At 33.7% G+C, this 20466-nt stretch overlaps 2 protein-coding genes across 2 annotated transcripts; both read right to left on the bottom strand.

The window, feature by feature from the left end:
- Positions 1-11583: 11583 nt before the first annotated feature.
- On the bottom strand, positions 11584-14903 carry LOC145133826 (receptor-like protein EIX1). The gene has a single exon (XM_079068786.1). The coding sequence runs from the start codon at positions 14841-14843 to the stop codon at positions 11715-11717; it is 3129 nt and encodes a 1042-aa protein (XP_078924912.1). The 5' UTR covers positions 14844-14903; the 3' UTR covers positions 11584-11714.
- A 2194-nt stretch (positions 14904-17097) lies between these two features.
- LOC145133647 (receptor-like protein EIX1) lies at positions 17098-20244 on the bottom strand. Its single transcript, XM_079068578.1, has one exon. The coding sequence runs from the start codon at positions 20242-20244 to the stop codon at positions 17098-17100; it is 3147 nt and encodes a 1048-aa protein (XP_078924704.1).
- Positions 20245-20466: the final 222 nt, after the last annotated feature.

Below are 20466 nucleotides of genomic sequence, written 5' to 3'. Positions count from 1 at the left end.
GTGTATGGAGCGGTTTGGTTCGGTTATAGGTTATAGGTCACAATCGATTAATGTATTTTGGTAGCCATTGGGTATGGTTAATAATGATTATGGTTAATGGTTTTAATCGCTTAATGATTTTGGTTAACGGTTAATATCGGTTAACCATTATAATAAAGAAATGATATTAAAACTGAAAATGGATTGATAAAGAAAGTGAGAAAAAAAAACTACATTACTATTACTATAAAAACTAAAAAGTAAAAATAAGAAAGTATGCTGCTACATAAAACAAAAAAAATACAAAAAATAAAAGATAATTATACACGCCAACTACCAACTGAATATACATGTTAGCCTACATGGAAGTTAAAATTAACATCTAACGTAAAATGCATAATTTTTTTCGTACATTTTCTCAAAGATCCAATGCAAGTCCGGTAAACTATTATTTTTCCATAAAGGTAATTTTGGAATTTTTGTTTTGTGGGTACTAAACCTTGGTTGGAATAGAAAGGAGAGATTCCACCACCCCGAACAATGATTTCCAACAAATATGGCAAGAAAACTTCATTTGACAATCAAAAACATTAATCAAACATTCATGTGTAATTAAGTATAAAAATTAGGGAAATTATCGAGGCCGTGTGAGTATAGAATTCAAGAATTAATATTGTGTTTTCATAAATTTGAATATAGTTTCTTTTTTATTGGTTTTGTAGTCAGAGAGAAAACAGAGAGAAAACGATGACCGCAAAATATGAAAAATGGTTTTGAGTTTTGACGGGAACAATGGCGGTGGTTGTGGTTATGTTAAAAGATATATATATATATATATATATATATATATATATATATATATAATTTTTAAAAAGAACAACAAAATCAATAGAAGGGTGATCTATAATGTTTTGGTAATTAAATTTTCAACTACAATGATTTGGTAATTATTTTTAAAAACTACCATACCTTGGAACAAAACTCCCCAGAACCATGATTTCCAACGAATATGGCAAGAAAACTTCATTTGACAATCAAAAATATTAATCAAACATTCATGTGTAATTAAGAATAAAAAATTTTAATCAAGCTTTAAACCGGAGAACAATGGTTTCCAAAAAATACGGAGACTGAAGATTTGATTTGAGAGCGTACCTTATTTATTGTGTGCAATAGTCGATTAATTGAGAAACTTTATTCAAACACTCATGTGTAATTGAGTATCAAAATCTTTAATCACACTCTTTGTTTACTTGATTAATCGTTGTGTACCTAATTAGCTAACTGTATATCTCATTCAAGAATAAAGACCTCCAACTGATTTATTTCTCTATATAATTAATATAATTACCAACTCTATAATATATAAAATATTTTTCAAATTTATATATATTAATAGGTTTGGTTCAGTTATATATGGTTCGGTTTCATAGAAAAAACAAAACCGGACCATTAGAAAAAACCGCTGCACCATTTTCAGCAATGGTTCGGTTTTATTAGTTCAGTTATATCGGTTAATTTGATTATAGTTCAGTTTTTTTTGTTATTATGCTCACCCTAGTAAAAAGAAACATTCCGTTCAAAAGAATAAACATCTTTAAAAAATAGATAAACATTCCCACATATCTCAGAAAAATGTATACTTATATGTATGTATATAAAAATGTCATATTCTTTACATGATACTATATTGATAAACATTCCATCCCAACCTATCTCAAAGAACATACATACATATAAATACACATGTTAGATTCCAAAACTTAGATGATCTATAATCTTATTCCTGACGCAAAATAACTTACTTAACGTATACGAAATTATCTCATACAGCGCAAGAGAATATGTAACCAAAACATCAAACGTGCTATTTTCTGTAAAATTCGAATTCCCCATAAACCCATTAAGTAGGAATATGTTCGACTTGTAACAAAATATCTTGGACTAGAATCCGATCTTCAAACCTTCCAAAAGAATCCTAATCTTGAAACAGTGCAACGCATGGAAATATCTAACACTTGGAAATATCTTTCTCTTGAGTAGCTGTACTATATAAGACACAACAACTGAACAACATATATCGATCCTCAAACATAGCAAAATCAAACAAAACAAACACACAATCTTATCATCCAACCAAGAATGGCAGGAAAATCCTATGTGACCAAAGGCTACTCGACCTACACTGACATTCCGGCCCGGGGTGGTTATGATCACGGGCCAAGAAACCCGGTCAACCAGTATGCAGTTCAGACCAAGACGATTGACCGGGTTGGTGCCCCGGGTGCTGGGTTCACCGATTTTGTTGGTTCCCCTTCAAAAATGGAGCTCCTAAATGAATACGTTCATTCCCCAACCATGTCTAGCAGTCCAAAATCTCCAAATGTAGGTTTCAGCCCGAACACTGGGTTCAACTATGAGAACTCGAGCCCACCCAAATTCCACAATGAAGGAAATTGGCCCATGAAAAATAGAAACACTTCGAGCCCAAATAAATATCATCCTTCAAGCCCAAATAAGTATCATCCTTCAAGTCCCGTTCATAATTACCATTCAGAAGAAGCCGATTTGGTTCGTTCTGGACTCGGTTTTGCAGCCAGACAGATTAGGACCGGAAATATTTCTGGTACTAACAAATCTGTACAGAGTCCACCTACGACACATCATTCTCTTTCAACTAAGATTGATAATATAAACGAGGCTTTGGGCTTATTGGAATCCATGAAGCATTCTCCACGTTCAGATCCAAGGCAAAAAGGAGTACTTGATGAACTTTCCACACGTGCACAACCAACAGAACCACAGAAGCGTTATGCACGACCTGCATTTGTTGCTAAAACTAGCGACGTGTATAGGAAGTATTATTGATAGTCGCGATGTCCATCCACCATAATTAATTAGCTCGACAAATGGTGTTCTCAGACTTTTAGTACGAAGTCGTTAGTGACTCGCTGCCTATGTTTTAAGCTTTTTAATGTTGTATTTGAAGCTTTTCTAGGCGTGTGTTTTCTTAGCTATTCCTTTTTCATGGGATGGCTTTTATTACTTTTTATTATGATGCATGTAGTTTGTAGTATGAATGTTATTTTCATGATATGAAGAAGAGTACTATATATTTGTCATGTTTTTGAAGAAACAATTATGATAAAAAAAAAAGTTAATTTCATGAAAAACCAGAATTTTTTTACCTTCTCAATTAAATCAATTTCCTAGTTTCTTGGTCTCAACCGGTAACCCTTGATGACTTAGACAAAGAGGATGATAATGCGGACGAAAATAAGCTGACACAAGATATTATAATTACTATGATCTTTGACCATCCCCATTTATCAATAAATGAATGGGCTGGTTGGTAGAGAAATTAAATATCTTTCTACATTTTCTTTCTATTTATATTAATATCCATGTAAAATGGTGACATGTGTCATATTTTGATAAAATTATCATTAACTAGACGAATTCCCGCGCGTTGCGCGGCGCAGGTTAAAAATAGATTGTTAAAATATTGAAAAATATATGTTTAAAATTGTTATTTATTGACATTAACTTTGACATAATATTTTTACATTAAATTATATATATATATATATATATATATATATATATATATATATATATATATATATATATAAAATCTCAACTATTTTGAACAATATTATTTATTGACATCAACCCACCTTCCTCATTAATAGAATTAAATATAATTATCTATTTAGTATTATTTATAAAAAATATTATGATTAATTAATTTAAATTTTTTACTTATGCGATTATTTTCTAATTTCAATAATGATGATTATTTAGAATACAATTTATTTGTAGCTAACATTACATAATTTTTGTATGTGATTTGTATTTGTGTTTCTACTAAAAGAGATTGGCCTTTTATAGTAGACTATCTATTAATTGCTTATTAAACATATTATATAAGTTATAAACTTTTGAATAGTTAATCATTATTAAAAGACTTTTGAGTGGTATTCATTTAAGTAGGAGGTTTCAAATGAATATGGTTTGAGTAAAAATATAAGTTGAATAGCCTTGGGAGTTTCAAATGCATGAGGTTCAAGGAAAAATGCTAGCTTTATAAGATAATATATAGATAGATATAGATATAGATATAGATATAGATTTAAGACAAAACTGCACAAATGGTCCCTGTGGTTAGTTGAAATTTGCTACTTTGGTCCAAAAAGGTTTGGACTAGCACCAGAGGTCAAAACTTTTCATTTTGTTGCGAATTTGGTCCAATTTTCTATTAACTTTTTCATAATGACTATTTTACCCTTATTTTTTTTATCTTTTTCAGTTTTATTATTATTTAAATACTTTTTTGATTAAAAGAAAAAATAAAAAAGAAATTTGCATTTTCTATTTTATTTTTATAATTTTTTATAACAGAATAAAAAAAATAAAAATGAAATCTCTCTCTCTCTCTCTCTCTCTCTCTCTCTCTTAAACACACAAACCCACCTTCTCTCTCAATCCTAATCCATGAAATCCTCCCGATTCCAATAACTATTGCACTAGAACCGGTACCTAAATCCACCCACAAACCTTCGTTCAATTCTTGACTCTGCTTGATCACATCTTCTACCATATCGATTATCAACTCGGTTTCAGGCCTTGGAATCAGAACACCTTCTTCGACACTTAGAACCAAATCCTCCGATGGTCACATCTTGTAATATACTGAAACAATTTTCTCTTTTTAATCCTTTGCTTCCATAAAGAGTAAAGATCACCCAAATAAGCTCTTAATTACCACTGAGCCACAATAGTACACACAAATCCAGATACACATACAAATATAGGGTTCATAAATCAAACAATGGTGTAGAGTTAGGGTTCAAATAAATAAAACGATAGTTCAACATATTCACGGTGAGGGGCATAATGGCAACCTGATGAAGCTTCTTGAAAATTTTAGTATCGATATCTCCAATCTGAACTTCAAACTGACCTTCGTGACTCACTTCGACAGAGAAAGAAGCTTTCTACTCTGCAATTCAAGGTTTGTGGGTAGAGGTGGAAGTCGATCTGAGTTCATCTACTGGTAAGAGGAAAAGGGGCGAAACCGATCGGTGGGCAGATGGTAAATCGGACGAAGATACGACAGGGATAACCGATTTGGCTGGATCGGTGTCGAACACTTGCTCTGTCCATTGACTACGTTTTCGACTCTTCAAATTCAAGCAAACATAAACCTAAAATCAATTACATTTGAGAGAAGAAGAAAGAAGATTGGGAATCTATGGGTTGAGTGGATTGATCGTAATATCGTTCTAGGGCACATCAGCTTTCATATCTGAGAAATACCTTTTCGATTTGGAATGGATTATAGAGAGAGAGAGAGAGAGAGAGAGAGATTTTTTAATTTTTTATTTTTTGTTAAATCTGAAAATCAGAAATACAATAAAGAAAAAAGAGAAAATCAAATTAACAGGGGCAAGTCCGTCATTTTGAAAAAATTCAGAACAGATTGGACCAAACAGGCAACAAAATGAAAACTTTGGACCTCTGGTGCTAGTCCAAACTTTTTTGGACCAAAGTGACAATTTTGAGCAAACCACAGGGACCATTTGTGCAGTTTAGTCTTAATTTAATACACTTGTCATCATTTCAAATGAGTAGGAGGATATGTAGGAAGAAAAGTAGGAGGATATTTAATTTCTCAAATACTTAAAATAAGCAAAATTCCTCAAAATACTACCGACTGCTACTCCATCGCAAACATCATTTGGCCTATTTTTTATTAATAATTGTTTTGCTACTTTTGTATAAAGTTCTAGAATAGAAATAAAAAAATATCCTTTTTTAATACAATTTAATTTTAAAAAACCAAGAAATTATATCTAAATAAGTGTTATATATTTTTATATCTATTTTTAATATTTTTGTATCTTAAATAAAGAATTTAGTTTTTTTGAAAAATAATTATTATAATAAAAAAAACTATAAATTTTATTTATTAAATAAAAAAAATAGTTTTTGGTTGAGTTGTTAACGAGAGTAAAAATTTTGGATTTAGTTGGATTGTAGGAAGAAAGAGAAATTAGTTTTTAATGAATATTTATGTTGAGTTGGGATGTGAATAGGGATTATCTTACTATTTCGATTGCTAATAATAATATTATTATTATTGAATCAAAGCCTTTAACGCCATCAAACCATAAATTTAGATTATTTTAAAACATATAATTGTAAAATTGCTTGTACAGGAAGCTCTTTACCAAGATTGTTCTTTATGAAGAAAAAAAAAATATCAAGTTAGATGTGGTATTTTAGTATTTACGATAATTTCTTTTATAACTTATGGAAATGTAGGTTAGTAGTAATGTAAAATTAGATGATTGTGTTTGAACCAAGTTCATATGTAAAGATAAAAATAAGAGAAAATTTTTTGTATGCTTTTTTAAACATCAAAATATAATATTTATCTGAATACAAATCTAAATATCATATTTACCCTTTATAAATTTCAAAATATCATATTTTTCCAAATCCTTTTCTAAACATTTCTTTTAAAAAAATTATAATCTTTTTTAAATCCTTATATTTATCAATTTATTATTATCTCATGTTCATAAGTTTTCAATTTAACTTCAAACACTGATCTAAAAGAAAGTTGATTGAAATAATTTTTGGAACAAGAATGGTGGCTCTTTTTTGTTTGAGATCTTTGCATATATGTAATATTGAAATTTTTTTTTAAGGTTTTAGGTGTGAGGAAGAAAATTGTAATGTAGGTTTAGAAATGAATTTGTTATTGAATCTGGTAAAGCATCTAGGGATGAAAAAGCCAACTTTGACAAGTGATGGATTTTAAGAACCAATTTAAGAAGGATTGAATTCACTACATATTGTGCACTTTTGGTTTTGTTCCAAATATTCAAAGCAAGAAGCTAGCGATTTAGCTAGTTTTGTAACTTAGATTTTGTTCCATAAATCATCTAACTCAACTTTCTTTTAGATGAGATTTTGAAGTTCAATTAGTTAATATTGTGGAATTTATAAAAGGTATAATAGTCCATTACTAAAATCAAATATCTAAATATATTATAAAGTGTTAAAAAATAATTAAAAAAGGATTTGAGATATTTTGAAGTTTATGAAGAATAAATATTATATTTAGATTTTTGATTGGATAAATATGATATTTTGATATTTAACAAGGATATATATATATATATATATATATATATATATATATATATATATATATATATATATGCAAATCTCCTTATAAAATAATACATTGAACTGATTCGGCTAATAGAAACTCAATTCAACAGATTTCCCTATAAAAACACATAGTATTCATGTTATATTTAATGACGCTTCTTATTTTTTAGTTTAAACTAATAAGTTACTATTTCTGTTTCTCGAGCGGGGGGGGGGGGGGGGAGGGGGGAGTGAACAACCTTGCATAACTATGAAAGTGTATGAAACAAACCTATAAATATACTGAAGTCTTGTGGCCAAAGTGTGAAACCAAAAAAATGCAGGGATGAAACATGACAATATATTATAGGGCCACGTGGGGGTAGCCTGCAAATTTTCTATTAGGTAGGGACAATTTTGTAATTTTTTAAACATATAGACCATTTCTATAAAAAAACTGTAAGGGCCTTTTTCTGTAAATTATTAAATTACGGGGAAATTTTTTGTGATCTATTTTTACACAGGAGCCAAACCTACTAACATACGTAAATTTTAAACATACGGATTGTTTCTATAAAAAAAACTTTAAATGGACCTTTTTGTAAATTAAAAATTTATAGGGACTAAATCTACCAATATCTAAAACCTTTCCGGCAACTGACAAAAATCTGAAGTACAAAAATGCATTATTCATCTGCATACACATGGGCAAACTTGCCGAATCATAAACATATTAACTGTTTGTATAAAAAAAAACTTCATAGGACTTTTTTTTGTAAATTAAAAATTATAAAAACTAAATATGTAAATATTCAAAACTTTTGTGACAACCGGCAAAAAATATGAAATGCAAAGTGCACTAGAGTGTCATATCACACTCATCACACTATTGCAGTGTCATGTTAACGCCACATCATTTTTCTCTTCACCCATAAATATGGTGGGTACCATACCACACATTTTTTAAGGGTTATAAAGTATAATTTAATAAAATATAATTATATAAAATTAATAAAAAAAATACTTCATTAATTTAAAAAAATACAAGCTACATTAATGTAAATAAAGAAACATACTCAAAACATCGAAAAAAACATGATCTAATCATCGGCACTAGCCACATCATCATAATCATCATCCGAATCTCCTTCAAACATTTCCAACTCATCATCGGTGGAGTCGAACAAATTTTCTTCATCAAAATCGTTGACACCAATATTCACTCGAGTATTGAAGACGTGTTCCACCAAATTCGCACGAAGGTTTTGGTATCCAAATCGGTCGTATACTTCCCCTCTATTTGTCATGTACGTCTGCTTACCAATACAAACTTCTTCTATAATTGGTAAATTCTCATTTTCATTGTAGTGACGAATTGCTTTCTAATCATCTTCTATAATCATATTATGCAATATAATACATGCATATATAAGACAACTTATTCATTTGCACTCCATAGATCCCGCGGGTGCTGCGAGTATATACCAACGTCTCTTTAGAACACCAAAGGTTTGCTCAATATCCTTCCTAGCATATTCTTGGGCCGATTTAAACTTTATTCGCTTTTCATTATATGGACATGAGAATGATTTTACAAACATAGTTAACTCATGATAATATCCAATTCGTAAGGTAATATCCACGCTTGTACGATGTCCTATTTGCTTTAAAAGGCACATCATACGATTTAAGGTAGATGTCGTTGAATATTGGCGATTGGTATAGAACACTAATGTCGTTGTGGAACCCGTAGAACCAAAAAAGGCATGCCATATCCAAATATCATACGACGCTATTGCTTTTAAAATTATTGTTGGCATCTTTTTATCACCTCGTGTAAATTGATCGCGCCATGCATTAGGGCACATCGACCATACCCAATGCATACAATCAATACTATCAAACATTCGAGGGAATCTATGTTCGTTTTCATGTGATGTATATAGTTGGTGGATGTCGCTTATTGTAGGCTTGCGTAAATAGCTACCATGATAGAGAATAATCACAACTCTAGCAAACTTGTATACATATTCCCTCATCGTTCGCTATGACATCCTCAAATACTCATCCCATGAGTCTGGTCTCATGCCGAATGCTGGTTGACGAATTGCAGCGATACATTTTTTAATTGAGGAGAAACCTTTCTGACATCTTCCATTAACCCGTTGCTGAAAATATGGGAATCGATTTTTGATGTCGTCGACAATGCATAAAAGTAATTTCTTCCTCATCCAGACGTCTGAATTTTATTGCATACACTTCATCATCGGCAAAGTAGTCATTAACAAAGTTGGTTGTGCCCGACTTCACGATTTCTCCGTAAATGAGAATTTCTATGTTTTGGTTGCAAACTTTCAGCTTCATTTTATTGTAGATATGTTGGTGTTGTTCGCATAACGTTTCCGATAAACCTCGCTTCCCGCAAAATCAGTGTATTCGATGAAGTGGACGACAATGATGAAGACATTTTTAAATAAAAAAGAAGTTGGATATAGAGTGTTTGGTGTTTGTTTTGTGCTGTAAAACGAGAAATGAATGTTTATGTTTATAGTGAAGTTTAAAAACATAAATAAATAAACAAATAAATAGCGGTTGAGGCTCAACGGCCACAAAAGGCAAGAAGAAGGTACGGTAAAGCTGCTTCTTACGGTGGGGATACCGCAGTGCACTTGAAGGGGTCGGTGTTGTGTGCACCGCACACTGCAACACCACATAAGCCACCGCAATGTACGATTTGTTGTATACCGAATGGCCTAATAATATTTTTCTAGGTTTGCTTATTTCTCAAGTTCTAAATAATATTAGTAGTATAATGGATGACTAACCTTTCTTATTCATTTTCTATAGCCGACGCCACTCCTCAGCCCCCGCCACTCCTTAGCCACCGCCACCACTTGCGCTGGTCTTCGGCTACCTCCCTTCATTTGGAAGAGTACGACATGAGAAAGCTTTAAAACGCATAATTCTTAATCCAAAGCAGACGATACAGAACCTGTTAATGCCAGAGGCTGTTGTTCTTTCCCCCAATAAATCATCAAAAAAGTGTCGCAGCATCTGCCATGGAGGAAGTTTTGGAATCGGAAACTGAAGAAATTGAGATGGACGTGCTGCCAACCACTAAATACGATGTCCTTCTTGGCATAGTCGCGGCCGATCGATGTTTTTCTAGGTCAGGGTCAAACATACACTGATATATTCCGATTTTAATCATATTACAAAATTTTATAAATTATCTTTGATTTCTAGAAGATGAAACTTGTCAAATAGCGTTTTTTTATTCGATTCATATTTTATTAACGAATCTTTGTGAAATACCGTCATGACAGTGGCATAGGGAATAGACTCGGTCATAAACAAATTTTTTGACCACACGAATCTGAGTTGGTTGATACAAATTCTCCATTGACATTCAACTCTTCCAATATAGCAACAAGTTATTTGTTCATTTATGGCTTTATAAATGCATTACTTACTTCATCATAATAAACATCACTTCATCATCACAACCCATCTTTCTACTTCAACTTTCTTCTAAACTAAACTAGAGTTAGGGCTGATAATGGGGAGTTAGAGGATTTTTGGGTGAAAGGTTGAAGTTTTTTATTGGATTTGGTATTTAAATTCGATTATGGTCTGCTCGTATTAATCTGCAATGGTAGTGGTCTTTCAATACTTATAGAATACATTTTTAATCAAAATAAATAAATAGATTTACTAACCTTAATATCAGAAATGTTTAATCACCAATAGTGAGAAGGCATGATATTCAACAGCATCATTAGGATCTTGGTTGAAGGTTAATAAAAATAATAACCGTTCTAGAATTTAACTGCAAGAAAGGGGTCTCATTTCCAAAATCCAAGATACAATGAAGTTTAACATATGACCTTTCATCCACATTACAAAAGCATAACCGCACATGATGTTTTCACAAAAATAACTGCAACTATGGAATTTTAAACAATTAACAACATGTTTTCATGCTATGAGGGAACAAAGTCAAGAAATTATGTTCCAATTTGTCAAACAATTTAGTAACGCATGTCCTTTAAAAACTCATGAGAGCAGAACCAAACAATCAACGAAGACCACTACCAGATTCATTCATAAGACCACAAACTTATCTTAATATCAAATCCAACAAAAAGTTCTACCTTTCATCTAACCATCCTCGTGCTTTACATGTAAAACTTAAAATTACAAATGAAGAATAAATGAATCAATTGCATGGTTCTTACTTGGACCAATGTAGATGAAAGCCGATGGATGCAACAGTATGGTGGGACCAAAAGCACCAGCAGAAGGTGGAAAGCAAGAGAACAGAATTATAAAGAAAAAGAATCAAAACAACTCAAATCCGTAGTAATCTAATCTACAACTTGATATCGTGTATAAATACCAAAATCAACAGAATTTTGTAAATCCACATCTCTAAACAACACCAGTATTACAAAGGTCATACAAATACAAAATCCAAATAGTAATATACATAAATAAGCACAATAGCATTTCTAAAAAGGAAAACAATCATTAATAATATAAATTCGAGAATTACTTGCATTCCAGAGGATCTATGCAGCTTCTCTTCCTCTCTTGATTTTGGAAATTCGTACCACGACTGCAACATATATCTTGTCCATGGATTCCTCAGCAAACATGAAAAGCATCTGTCTCCACTTCTTCTTGAACAACAAAACTCCAATAACACCCCAAAACCCTGTTCCAAAACCACAAATTATGTCCACGTAAAACAACCATACCTTCATCCACTTGTCAGATGCTTTGTGTTTCTTCTTGCTTCTTGTTGTTGTTGGATCTTGATGATTTGAGCAGCTGCTTCTCAATGGAGGTCCACATAGATGTTTGTTCCCAGCATATATTGATGGATCAGTAAGCGTTTGCAGTTGATTTCCTGTTGGAATTTGTCCGGACAAGTTGTTGTGTGACAAATTCAAATGGCTCAAAAAGTTCAAAGATGCCATGCTTGAAGGGATCCTCCCGCTCAACTTGTTTTTTGACAAATCAAGAGAAAATAATTGTGTCATGTTTCCAATGCTCTCTGGAATACCCCCACTGAGATGATTGTTAGACAAATTCAGACCCAACAACATAGAAAGTGTAGTTAGCTCGACTGGTACTTCTCCCATGAGTTTATTGCTTGAAAGATCCATGTTAAAAAGAATTCTCCAAGTTGTTGTATATTCAATATCAACATCTTTCATGAACTGAATCACATTCTTATCATTATCGATATCGAAAGGATACACAATTCTTGAGTGACTCTCAATCATGCCATTTAACTTTCCTACACAACGAGGGATGGTTCCCATTAAGTTGTTGTATGCAAGATCCAAAATTTGAAGAGTTGAAGTTTTGCATAGAGATGGAGGAATTCTACCTGTGAAGTTATTTTTGTGTAACCTCAAAACTAACAAAGATGTAAGGTTTTTCCCGATCCATTTGGGTATATTTCCAGAGAACTTATTATCACCCAAATCTAAGACTTCCAAACCTTGTAGATTCCCTAATTCTTGAGGAAGTTCACCAATAAAGTTATTATTGTTCAAACTTAACCAAAATAATGATGGGATAAGAGGTAATGAACGTGCAATGACACCAGAGAGCCGATTTGAGCTTAATCTCATGGTTGTCAAACTCTGCAGATTCCCCACACAGTTGGGAATTTTCCCACTTAACATATTTCTGGAAAGATCAAGTTCTTGCAAATATATCCTTCTGCACAATGACCTCGGAATCGACCCATTGAAAAGGTTATATTCTAGAAATAATACGGGGTAAGACCAAAATATAAAAACATTATCATTTCCCCCATTAGGAAGGTTTGTCAAAGGTCCGATGAGTCTGTTGTGAGAGAGATCTAACCAAGGAATGATGGGCATCTCCTGCAACCATGTGGGCAGAGGTCCCGAAATTGTGGAATTGGACAGATCTAACATATGAAGTTTCCTTTGATTTCGAAGCCACTGTGGAAATCCATCCGCGATATTGCAAGAACCTAGATAAAGAGATATCAACTGGAATGGAGGTATCCACCCACGTGAAACATTGAAAGTCAACTTACTGTTAGAAGAAGTATCCAAATGCTCTAACATCGAAAGGTTAGCAAAATGGGCTTCAATAATTCCTCCTTCTAAATAATTTCTAGAGATATAGAGAGAAAGAAGTTTGGCAAGTTGCCCAATTGAAACTGGAATAATCCCATTTAACAAATTATATCCTAGGTCCATATCTGTTAAAGCTGCCAATTTTCCAAGGGATTTTGGAATGAGACCAGTCAATTGGTTTTGAGATAGATCAAGTACTTCTAAAAAACTTAATCTTCCTAGAGATTCAGGGATTGTACCAGTCACTCCGTTATCCGATAGGTCAAGGTCTCTTAAATTCGTCAGTCTTCCAAGTGTTTCTGGAATTCTGCCATTTAAACTCCGACTTAATTCCAGAAACTCCAAAGCATATATGGAGCACTCCGATGCATTTTTTGGTGAGTCAGTCATTTCCATATCAAACTCATTATCTGTTACTCTTAATTGTTTCAGGTGGCACTGTCTCCAGATACCAACATGCTCAATTTGCTTAAACTTGTTACTAGAAAGATGAAGTACTAGAAGTTTAGGCATAATAGGAAGCGATGAATTCAACATTGTGTTTGAAAGTTCAAGGACTCTTAGGGAACTCATGTTAGTCAAAAAGGATGGAAATATTCCTCCAAGTGGATTATTGCCAAGATCGAGGTGCTGGATGTTAGAAAGTGTACTGAAATTAAGAAGAGGGGAAGATAGACATGTCTTATCGAGCCCACAACCTGACAAATGAATCTCTGATAAAGAAGGGATCATGCTTAGTAGGTTTGGAAAGTTGCATGCCAAACTAAGATTAAAGTCAGAAAGATCGAGGAAAGTTAGGGATGACATATTTTGAAAAAGGCCAGGGAGTGGGCCTTTGAAAGAATTGTAGCCAAGATTGAGGTGTTGGATGTTGGGAAGTATTCTACTGGAATTAAGAAAAGGACCAAGATTTACATTGGAAAGACTACAACCTGACAAACTTAACTCTTTTAACGAGGGAGTCATGTGAAGCACCATGTTCCAATTCTGTGTTCCACTAAGATTCACTGAATTCAAGTAGAGAAGCTCGAGTGATGAAAGGCCAAAAGCCCATGCCATATCATATGCCTTCAGCTCATTGTTCGAAAGATCAAGAACCCTTAAGTTAGAAAGATTTCCAATGTGAGGAGGAATATTACCTTGAAAACCAGCATAAGAGAGATTGAGGTAGCTTAGATGTTTCAAGGATCCAATGAACTCAGGGATCTGACTTCCATGAAAACTATTCCCACTCAAGTCGAGGTATTTGAGATGCCTCAACTCTGCCAAAGACGAGCTCACTGTATTACCAACTAAGTAGTTGTAGGCGTTAGTTGCTATGAGATGAAGGCGTTGAACATTTCCTGTGACAGCGTCACACTGGATTCCTTCCCACAGGCAACACTCATTTCCAACCCATGATGACAACACTCCATAAGGATCGTGGACACTAAGTTTGAAGTTGAGAAGGGTAAGTCGCTCATGCTCAGAGCAAACGACACTAACATTTCCAATACCCAAACAAGTATATTTTGTTGTAATTAAAAAAACACATACAAAAATAAAATGAAACCCCAAACCCCTCCAATTACCCATTAACAACCCTAACTCTGTTTAGTTCAGAAGAAAGTTGAAGTGGAAAGATGGTTTGTAATGATGAATTGATGGATTCTTATGATCAAAGTAATTAGTAGATTTATAAAGCCATAAGTGAAGAATAACTTGATAAAATATTGGAAGACTTGGAAGTCAATGGAGAATTTGTATCCACCGACTCATATTCTTGTGGTCAAAAAAAGTTGTTTATGACCAAGTCTATTCCCCATGGCACTGTTATTTGTATTTCACAATGATTCTATAACAAAATATGAATTGAATAAAAAACATTATTTGACAAGTTCCATCTTCGAGAAATCAAATATAATTTATAAACTTTTGTAAGTGATAGTTATAAATTTCAAATTTGTTTTGATATTTAATTATTTGCAAACTTAGTATAAGAAAATATGTTGTTTTATTATTGGATATAAAGGATAGTAAATATCACTCAATTACTTGGAAATGGGTTTACAAACTTTACATTTCATTTCTCACAGAATAAGATTTTTATTTTTTATTTTTTTATTATATGCCTTATCAAGGTTGATATGTCAATAAATAATGTATGTAATTTGAAATAAAGTTTTATTCCTATCTTTAGTGTAGAAAAATAGTGGTCTTGTGAAATGCATTGCGGATTGATTAGAGGTGACAAGTTCGACCCATTACATTGAAATTTGTTAGATTTTATTTCCAAAAGATCAAACTGGGTATAATCTACGCATGGAAACTGGTGTCAAAAAAACAAACTCAAGCTCGTTTTTAATCGAAGGTATGTATTGTATTCTCTACTCTGTTAAGCATATTTTGTCACAACAATATTCGATTTGAGTGTCTTGTTTGTGTATAATTGTTGAAGATGAAGGAGGCCTTATTTGGTAGATTTGTATGCGAATTATTTGTTTGATAAAATGCCTGAGTGAAACCTTGTTCACTGAGAACTCAAGTTACCTATCTTTTTGTTCTTAGATGGTTACATGACATGAGGCTGCGACAAGGAGGTGAAAATCCCCCTTACCCTGTCTTCATCTCATTCTCATATGAATATACGAGCTGAGAATGCAAAGTTCTTGAACACGTGTCCAATAAAAGAGGATAGTATTAGATATGCATGGGGAATCTATTATCAGATGGGGCCCTGTAACCCTGTTGGTTGTATGCATTCTTTTTTATCCAATAGACATTGAATGGTGTTCTTGAAGCTCACAATAGATTATGGTTGGAAAGATTGTGAGATATTCTCTAAATCTGCCATCTATGGTTTCGTAAGTTTTTGAAGAGTATACGATGTCTAAGTTTCATGATAAAATAATTGATATGTTCGTTCAATTAGAACCAAATCCTAAATAGTGGATGAGTTGCTTGATTTTTAGAAAAGACCTGAGATAGCTTCTATAATTGGTGTATGCATTTTGTTGTAACTTTTACCTTTCAATTTCACAGCTCTTGATTTTTTTTATAAATTTTGTATTTACAGAGATGGTCTGTTGATTTAAATAAATATGCATGTGAAAGATTTAGAGGTACAGGGTCTTGACCATACTTGATCTTTTTTTTATCATTACTAGCCAGTTGAGGGTATTTTGGTGATTTGACTCTGTTGTTTTTTCTTTGTTTGATTAGGTCATGTGAAAGGGCGGAGACACCTGGGAGCCTATAGAGAGCTAATTAAGATATGGAAATAAAGTTCAATATCTTTCTTTATTTTATGTAGATAAACAACATCATGCCAATTTCTTCTCTCTTGTAGATTTAGGAACAATTTCAAGACGAAATCTGGTCTTACCTCCTCCTCTTGTTCATCATCAAGAAGAATACCCTTCATTTTGATTTTTGATTTTTGGAATCTGGTTTGAAGTTGAAGAAATTGGTGGCTTGAATAGGAAATTGCAGATTTAAGGTTCCCTTTGATAGATATTCATAGTACATTGATAAGAATGGAGATACTAGTTTGCACAGATAAATGGATTTAACAGGAGGATAGTAACCAAGAAACAAATCTCTTCATTCAAATGGATAAACAAGACATTCAAAGAAGTATCATAATCTAATCTACAACTTGATCATGTACAAATACCAAATCCAATAGAAATTTTGTAAATCGGAACCTTTTGAACAACATCCATATTACAAAAGTCGTACAAATTCAAAATACAAGTAGTAATATACACAAATAAGCACAATAGCATTTCTAAAAAGCAAAACAATCATTGATAACATATATTCGAGAATTACTTACATTCCACTGGATCTATGCAACTTCTCTTCCTCTCTTGATTTTGGCAAACCTTACCATGACTGCAACATATATCTTGTCTACCATTTCCTCAGCAAACAGGAAAAGCTTCTGTCTCCACTGCTTCTTGAACAACAGAACTCCAATAACACCCCAAAACCCTGTTGCAAAACCACTCATTATGTCCACATAAAACAACCATACCTTCAATTGCTCATTAGCTGCTTTGGGTTTCTTCTTGCTTCTTGTTGTTGTTGTTGGATCTTGATGATTTGAGCAAGTGTTTGGCAATGGAGGTCCACATAGATGTTTGTTCCCAGCATAAATTGAAGGATCATTGGTAAGCGTCTGCAGTTGATTTCCAGTTCGAATTTGACCCGAGAAATTGTTGTGTGACAGATTCAAATGGCTCAAAAAGTTCAAAGCTGCCATGCTTGAAGGGATCCTCCCGCTCAACTTGTTTTTTGAGAAATCAAGAGTTTCCAAATTCATCATGTTTCCAATGCTGTTTGGAATACCCCCACTCAAATGATTATTAGACAAATTCAGACCCACCAACATGGAAAGTGCAGTTAGCTCGACCGGTATTTCTCCCACAAGTTTATTGCTTGAAAGGTCCATGTTATAAACTATTTTCCAAGTTCTTTTATATTCAAGATCAACACCTTTCATGACTTGAATAACATTCGTATCAGAATCAAGAGCGAAAGGATTAAAACGTAGTGAGTGACTCTCAATCATGCCATTTAAGTTTCCAACACAGTGAGGAATGGTTCCTGTTAAGTTGTTGTATGCAAGATCCAAAATGTGAAGATTTGAACTTTTGCAAAGAGATTGAGGAATTCTACCAGTGAAGTTGTTTTTGTGTAAACTCAAAACTACCAAAGATGTAAGTTTTTTCCCTATCCAATTGGGTATATTTCCAGAGAACTTGTTATCACCCAAATCTAAGACTCCCAAACCTTGTAGATTCCCCAATTCTCGAGGAAGTTCACCAATAAAGTTATTTTCATTCAAACTTAACCAAAATAATGATGAATTAAGAGCTGCCATTGAACTTGGAATGATACCAGAGAGCCGATTTGAGCTTAATATCATGAAAGTTAAACCTCGTAGATTCCCCACACAGTTGGGAATTGTCCCACTTAACATGTTTCTTGAAAGATCAAGCCCTTTCAAATCTGTTCTTCTGCATAATGACCTTGGAATTGACCCACTGAAAAGGTTATATTCCAGAAGTAATAGAGGTAAAGACCCATATACATCAACCTTTCCCCCATTGGGAAGGTTTGTCAAAGGTCCAGTGAGTTTGTTGTGAGAGAGATCTAACCAAGAAATGATGGGCATCTTCCTCAACCGTGTGGGCAGAGGTCCCGAAAGTGAAGTATTGGACATCTCTAACCTCCTAAGTTTCCTCTGATATCGAAGCCACTGCGGAAATCCATTCCCGATATTGCAAGAACTGAGACTAAGAGATATCAACTGGAACGGAGGTATCCACCCACGTGAAATATTAAATGTCAGCTTAGTGTTGGAAGAAGTATCCAAGAACTCCAACATCGAAAGATTAGCAAAATGGGCTTCAGTAACTGCTCCTTCTAAAGAATTGTTTGAAATATCAAGAGTATGGAGTTTGGCAAGTTGCCCAATCGAAACTGGAATAGTCCCATCTAACGAATTAGATCCTAAATCCAAATCTGTTAAAGCTGCTAATTTTCCAAGGAATTCTGGAATGGGACCAGTCAACTGGTTTTCATATAGATATAGTACTCGTAAAAATCTTAATCCTCTTACAGATTCAGGGATTGAACCGGTCAGTCTGTTGTACGATAGATCAAGGTGTCTTAAATTCACCAGCCTTCCAAGTGTTTCTGGAATTCTACCTTTTAAACTCCCCCTTAACTTCAACAACTCCAAAGCATATTGGGAGCATTCTGATGCGTTTGTTGGTGGGTCAGTCATTTCCATACCAAACTCATTATATGTCGCAATCAATCGTTTCAGGTGGCACTGTCTCCAGATTCCAACATGCTCAATCTGCTTAAACTTGTTACCAGAAAGATCAGGCTCTACAAGTTTAGGCATATAAGGAAGCGATGAATTCAACATGGTATCCGAAAGGTCAAGGACTCTTAGGGAGCTCATGTTTGTCAAAAAAGATGGAAATATGCCTCCAACTGGATTATTGCTAAGATCGAGGTGTTGGATGTTAGAAAGTGTACTGGAATTAAGATGAGGAGAAGATAGATCCAGCCCACAGCCTGACAAATGAAGCTCTGACAAAGAAGGGATCATGCTTAGTAGGTTTGGAAAGTTCCATGCCAAACTAAGATTAAATCCAGAAAGACTGAGGAATTTTAGGGATGTCATGTTTTGAAGAAGGCCAGGGAGTGGACCTTTGAAAGAATTGTAGCCAAGATCGAGGTGTTTTATATTAGGAAGTATTCTACTGGAATTAAGAAAAGGGCCCAGATTAACATTGGAAAGTCTACAATGTGACAAACTTAACTCTTTTAAGGAGGGAATCATGTGAAGCATCATGTCCCAGTTCTGTGCTCCACTAAGATCCACATAACTCAAGTTGAGAAGCTCGAGTGACGAAAGGCCAAAAGCCCATGCCATATCATCTGCCTTCAGTTCATAAGAGTTTTCAGAATAGTATGAACTGAGATCAAGAACCTTTAAATTAGAAAGATTTCCAATGTGAGGAGGAATAATATCATACAAACGAGCATTAGAGAGATTGAGGTAAGTCAGCTGTTTTAAGGATCCAATGAACTCAGGGATCTGACTTCCATGAAAACTATTCCCACTCAAGTCAAGGTATTTGAGATGCCTCAACTCTGCCAAAGAAGAACTCACCTTGTTACCAGCTAAGTAATTGTCAGAGTAGGGCCAATCTCCTTTGAGATGAAGGCGTTGAACATTTCCAGTGACAGCATCACACTGGATTCCTTCCCACACGCAACACTCATTTCCAACCCATGATGACAACATTCCATAATGATCATCAACACTAAGTTTGAAGTTGAGAAGAGCAAGTCGCTCTTGCTTGGAGCAAATGACACTAACATTTCCAATCCCCAAACAAGTATATGTGGCTGCAAACAAAAACACACATATGAAAATGCGATGGATCCCTAAACCCCTCCAATTCCCCATTATCAACCCTGACTCAGTTTTAGTTTAGAAGAAAGTTTAAGTAGAAAGATGGGTTGTGACGATGAACCAAAGGGTTATTTTGATCAAGTAACCACAAACTTACATTTATAAAGCCATAAATTAATGAAGAATAACTTGTTGCAATATTGAAAGACTTGGAAGTCAACTAAAAATTTGTAACCACAAACTTATATTTTTGTGTCCCCATGGCACACACAATTG

The sequence above is a fragment of the Lactuca virosa genome, chromosome 8, assembly GCF_052849685.1.
Source record: "Lactuca virosa cultivar CGN04683 chromosome 8, Lactuca_virosa_CGN04683_v6, whole genome shotgun sequence".
NCBI lineage: Eukaryota > Viridiplantae > Streptophyta > Magnoliopsida > Asterales > Asteraceae > Lactuca > Lactuca virosa.
Note: the sequence above shows the minus strand (reverse complement) of the source record. Positions and strands in the feature narration are given on the sequence as shown.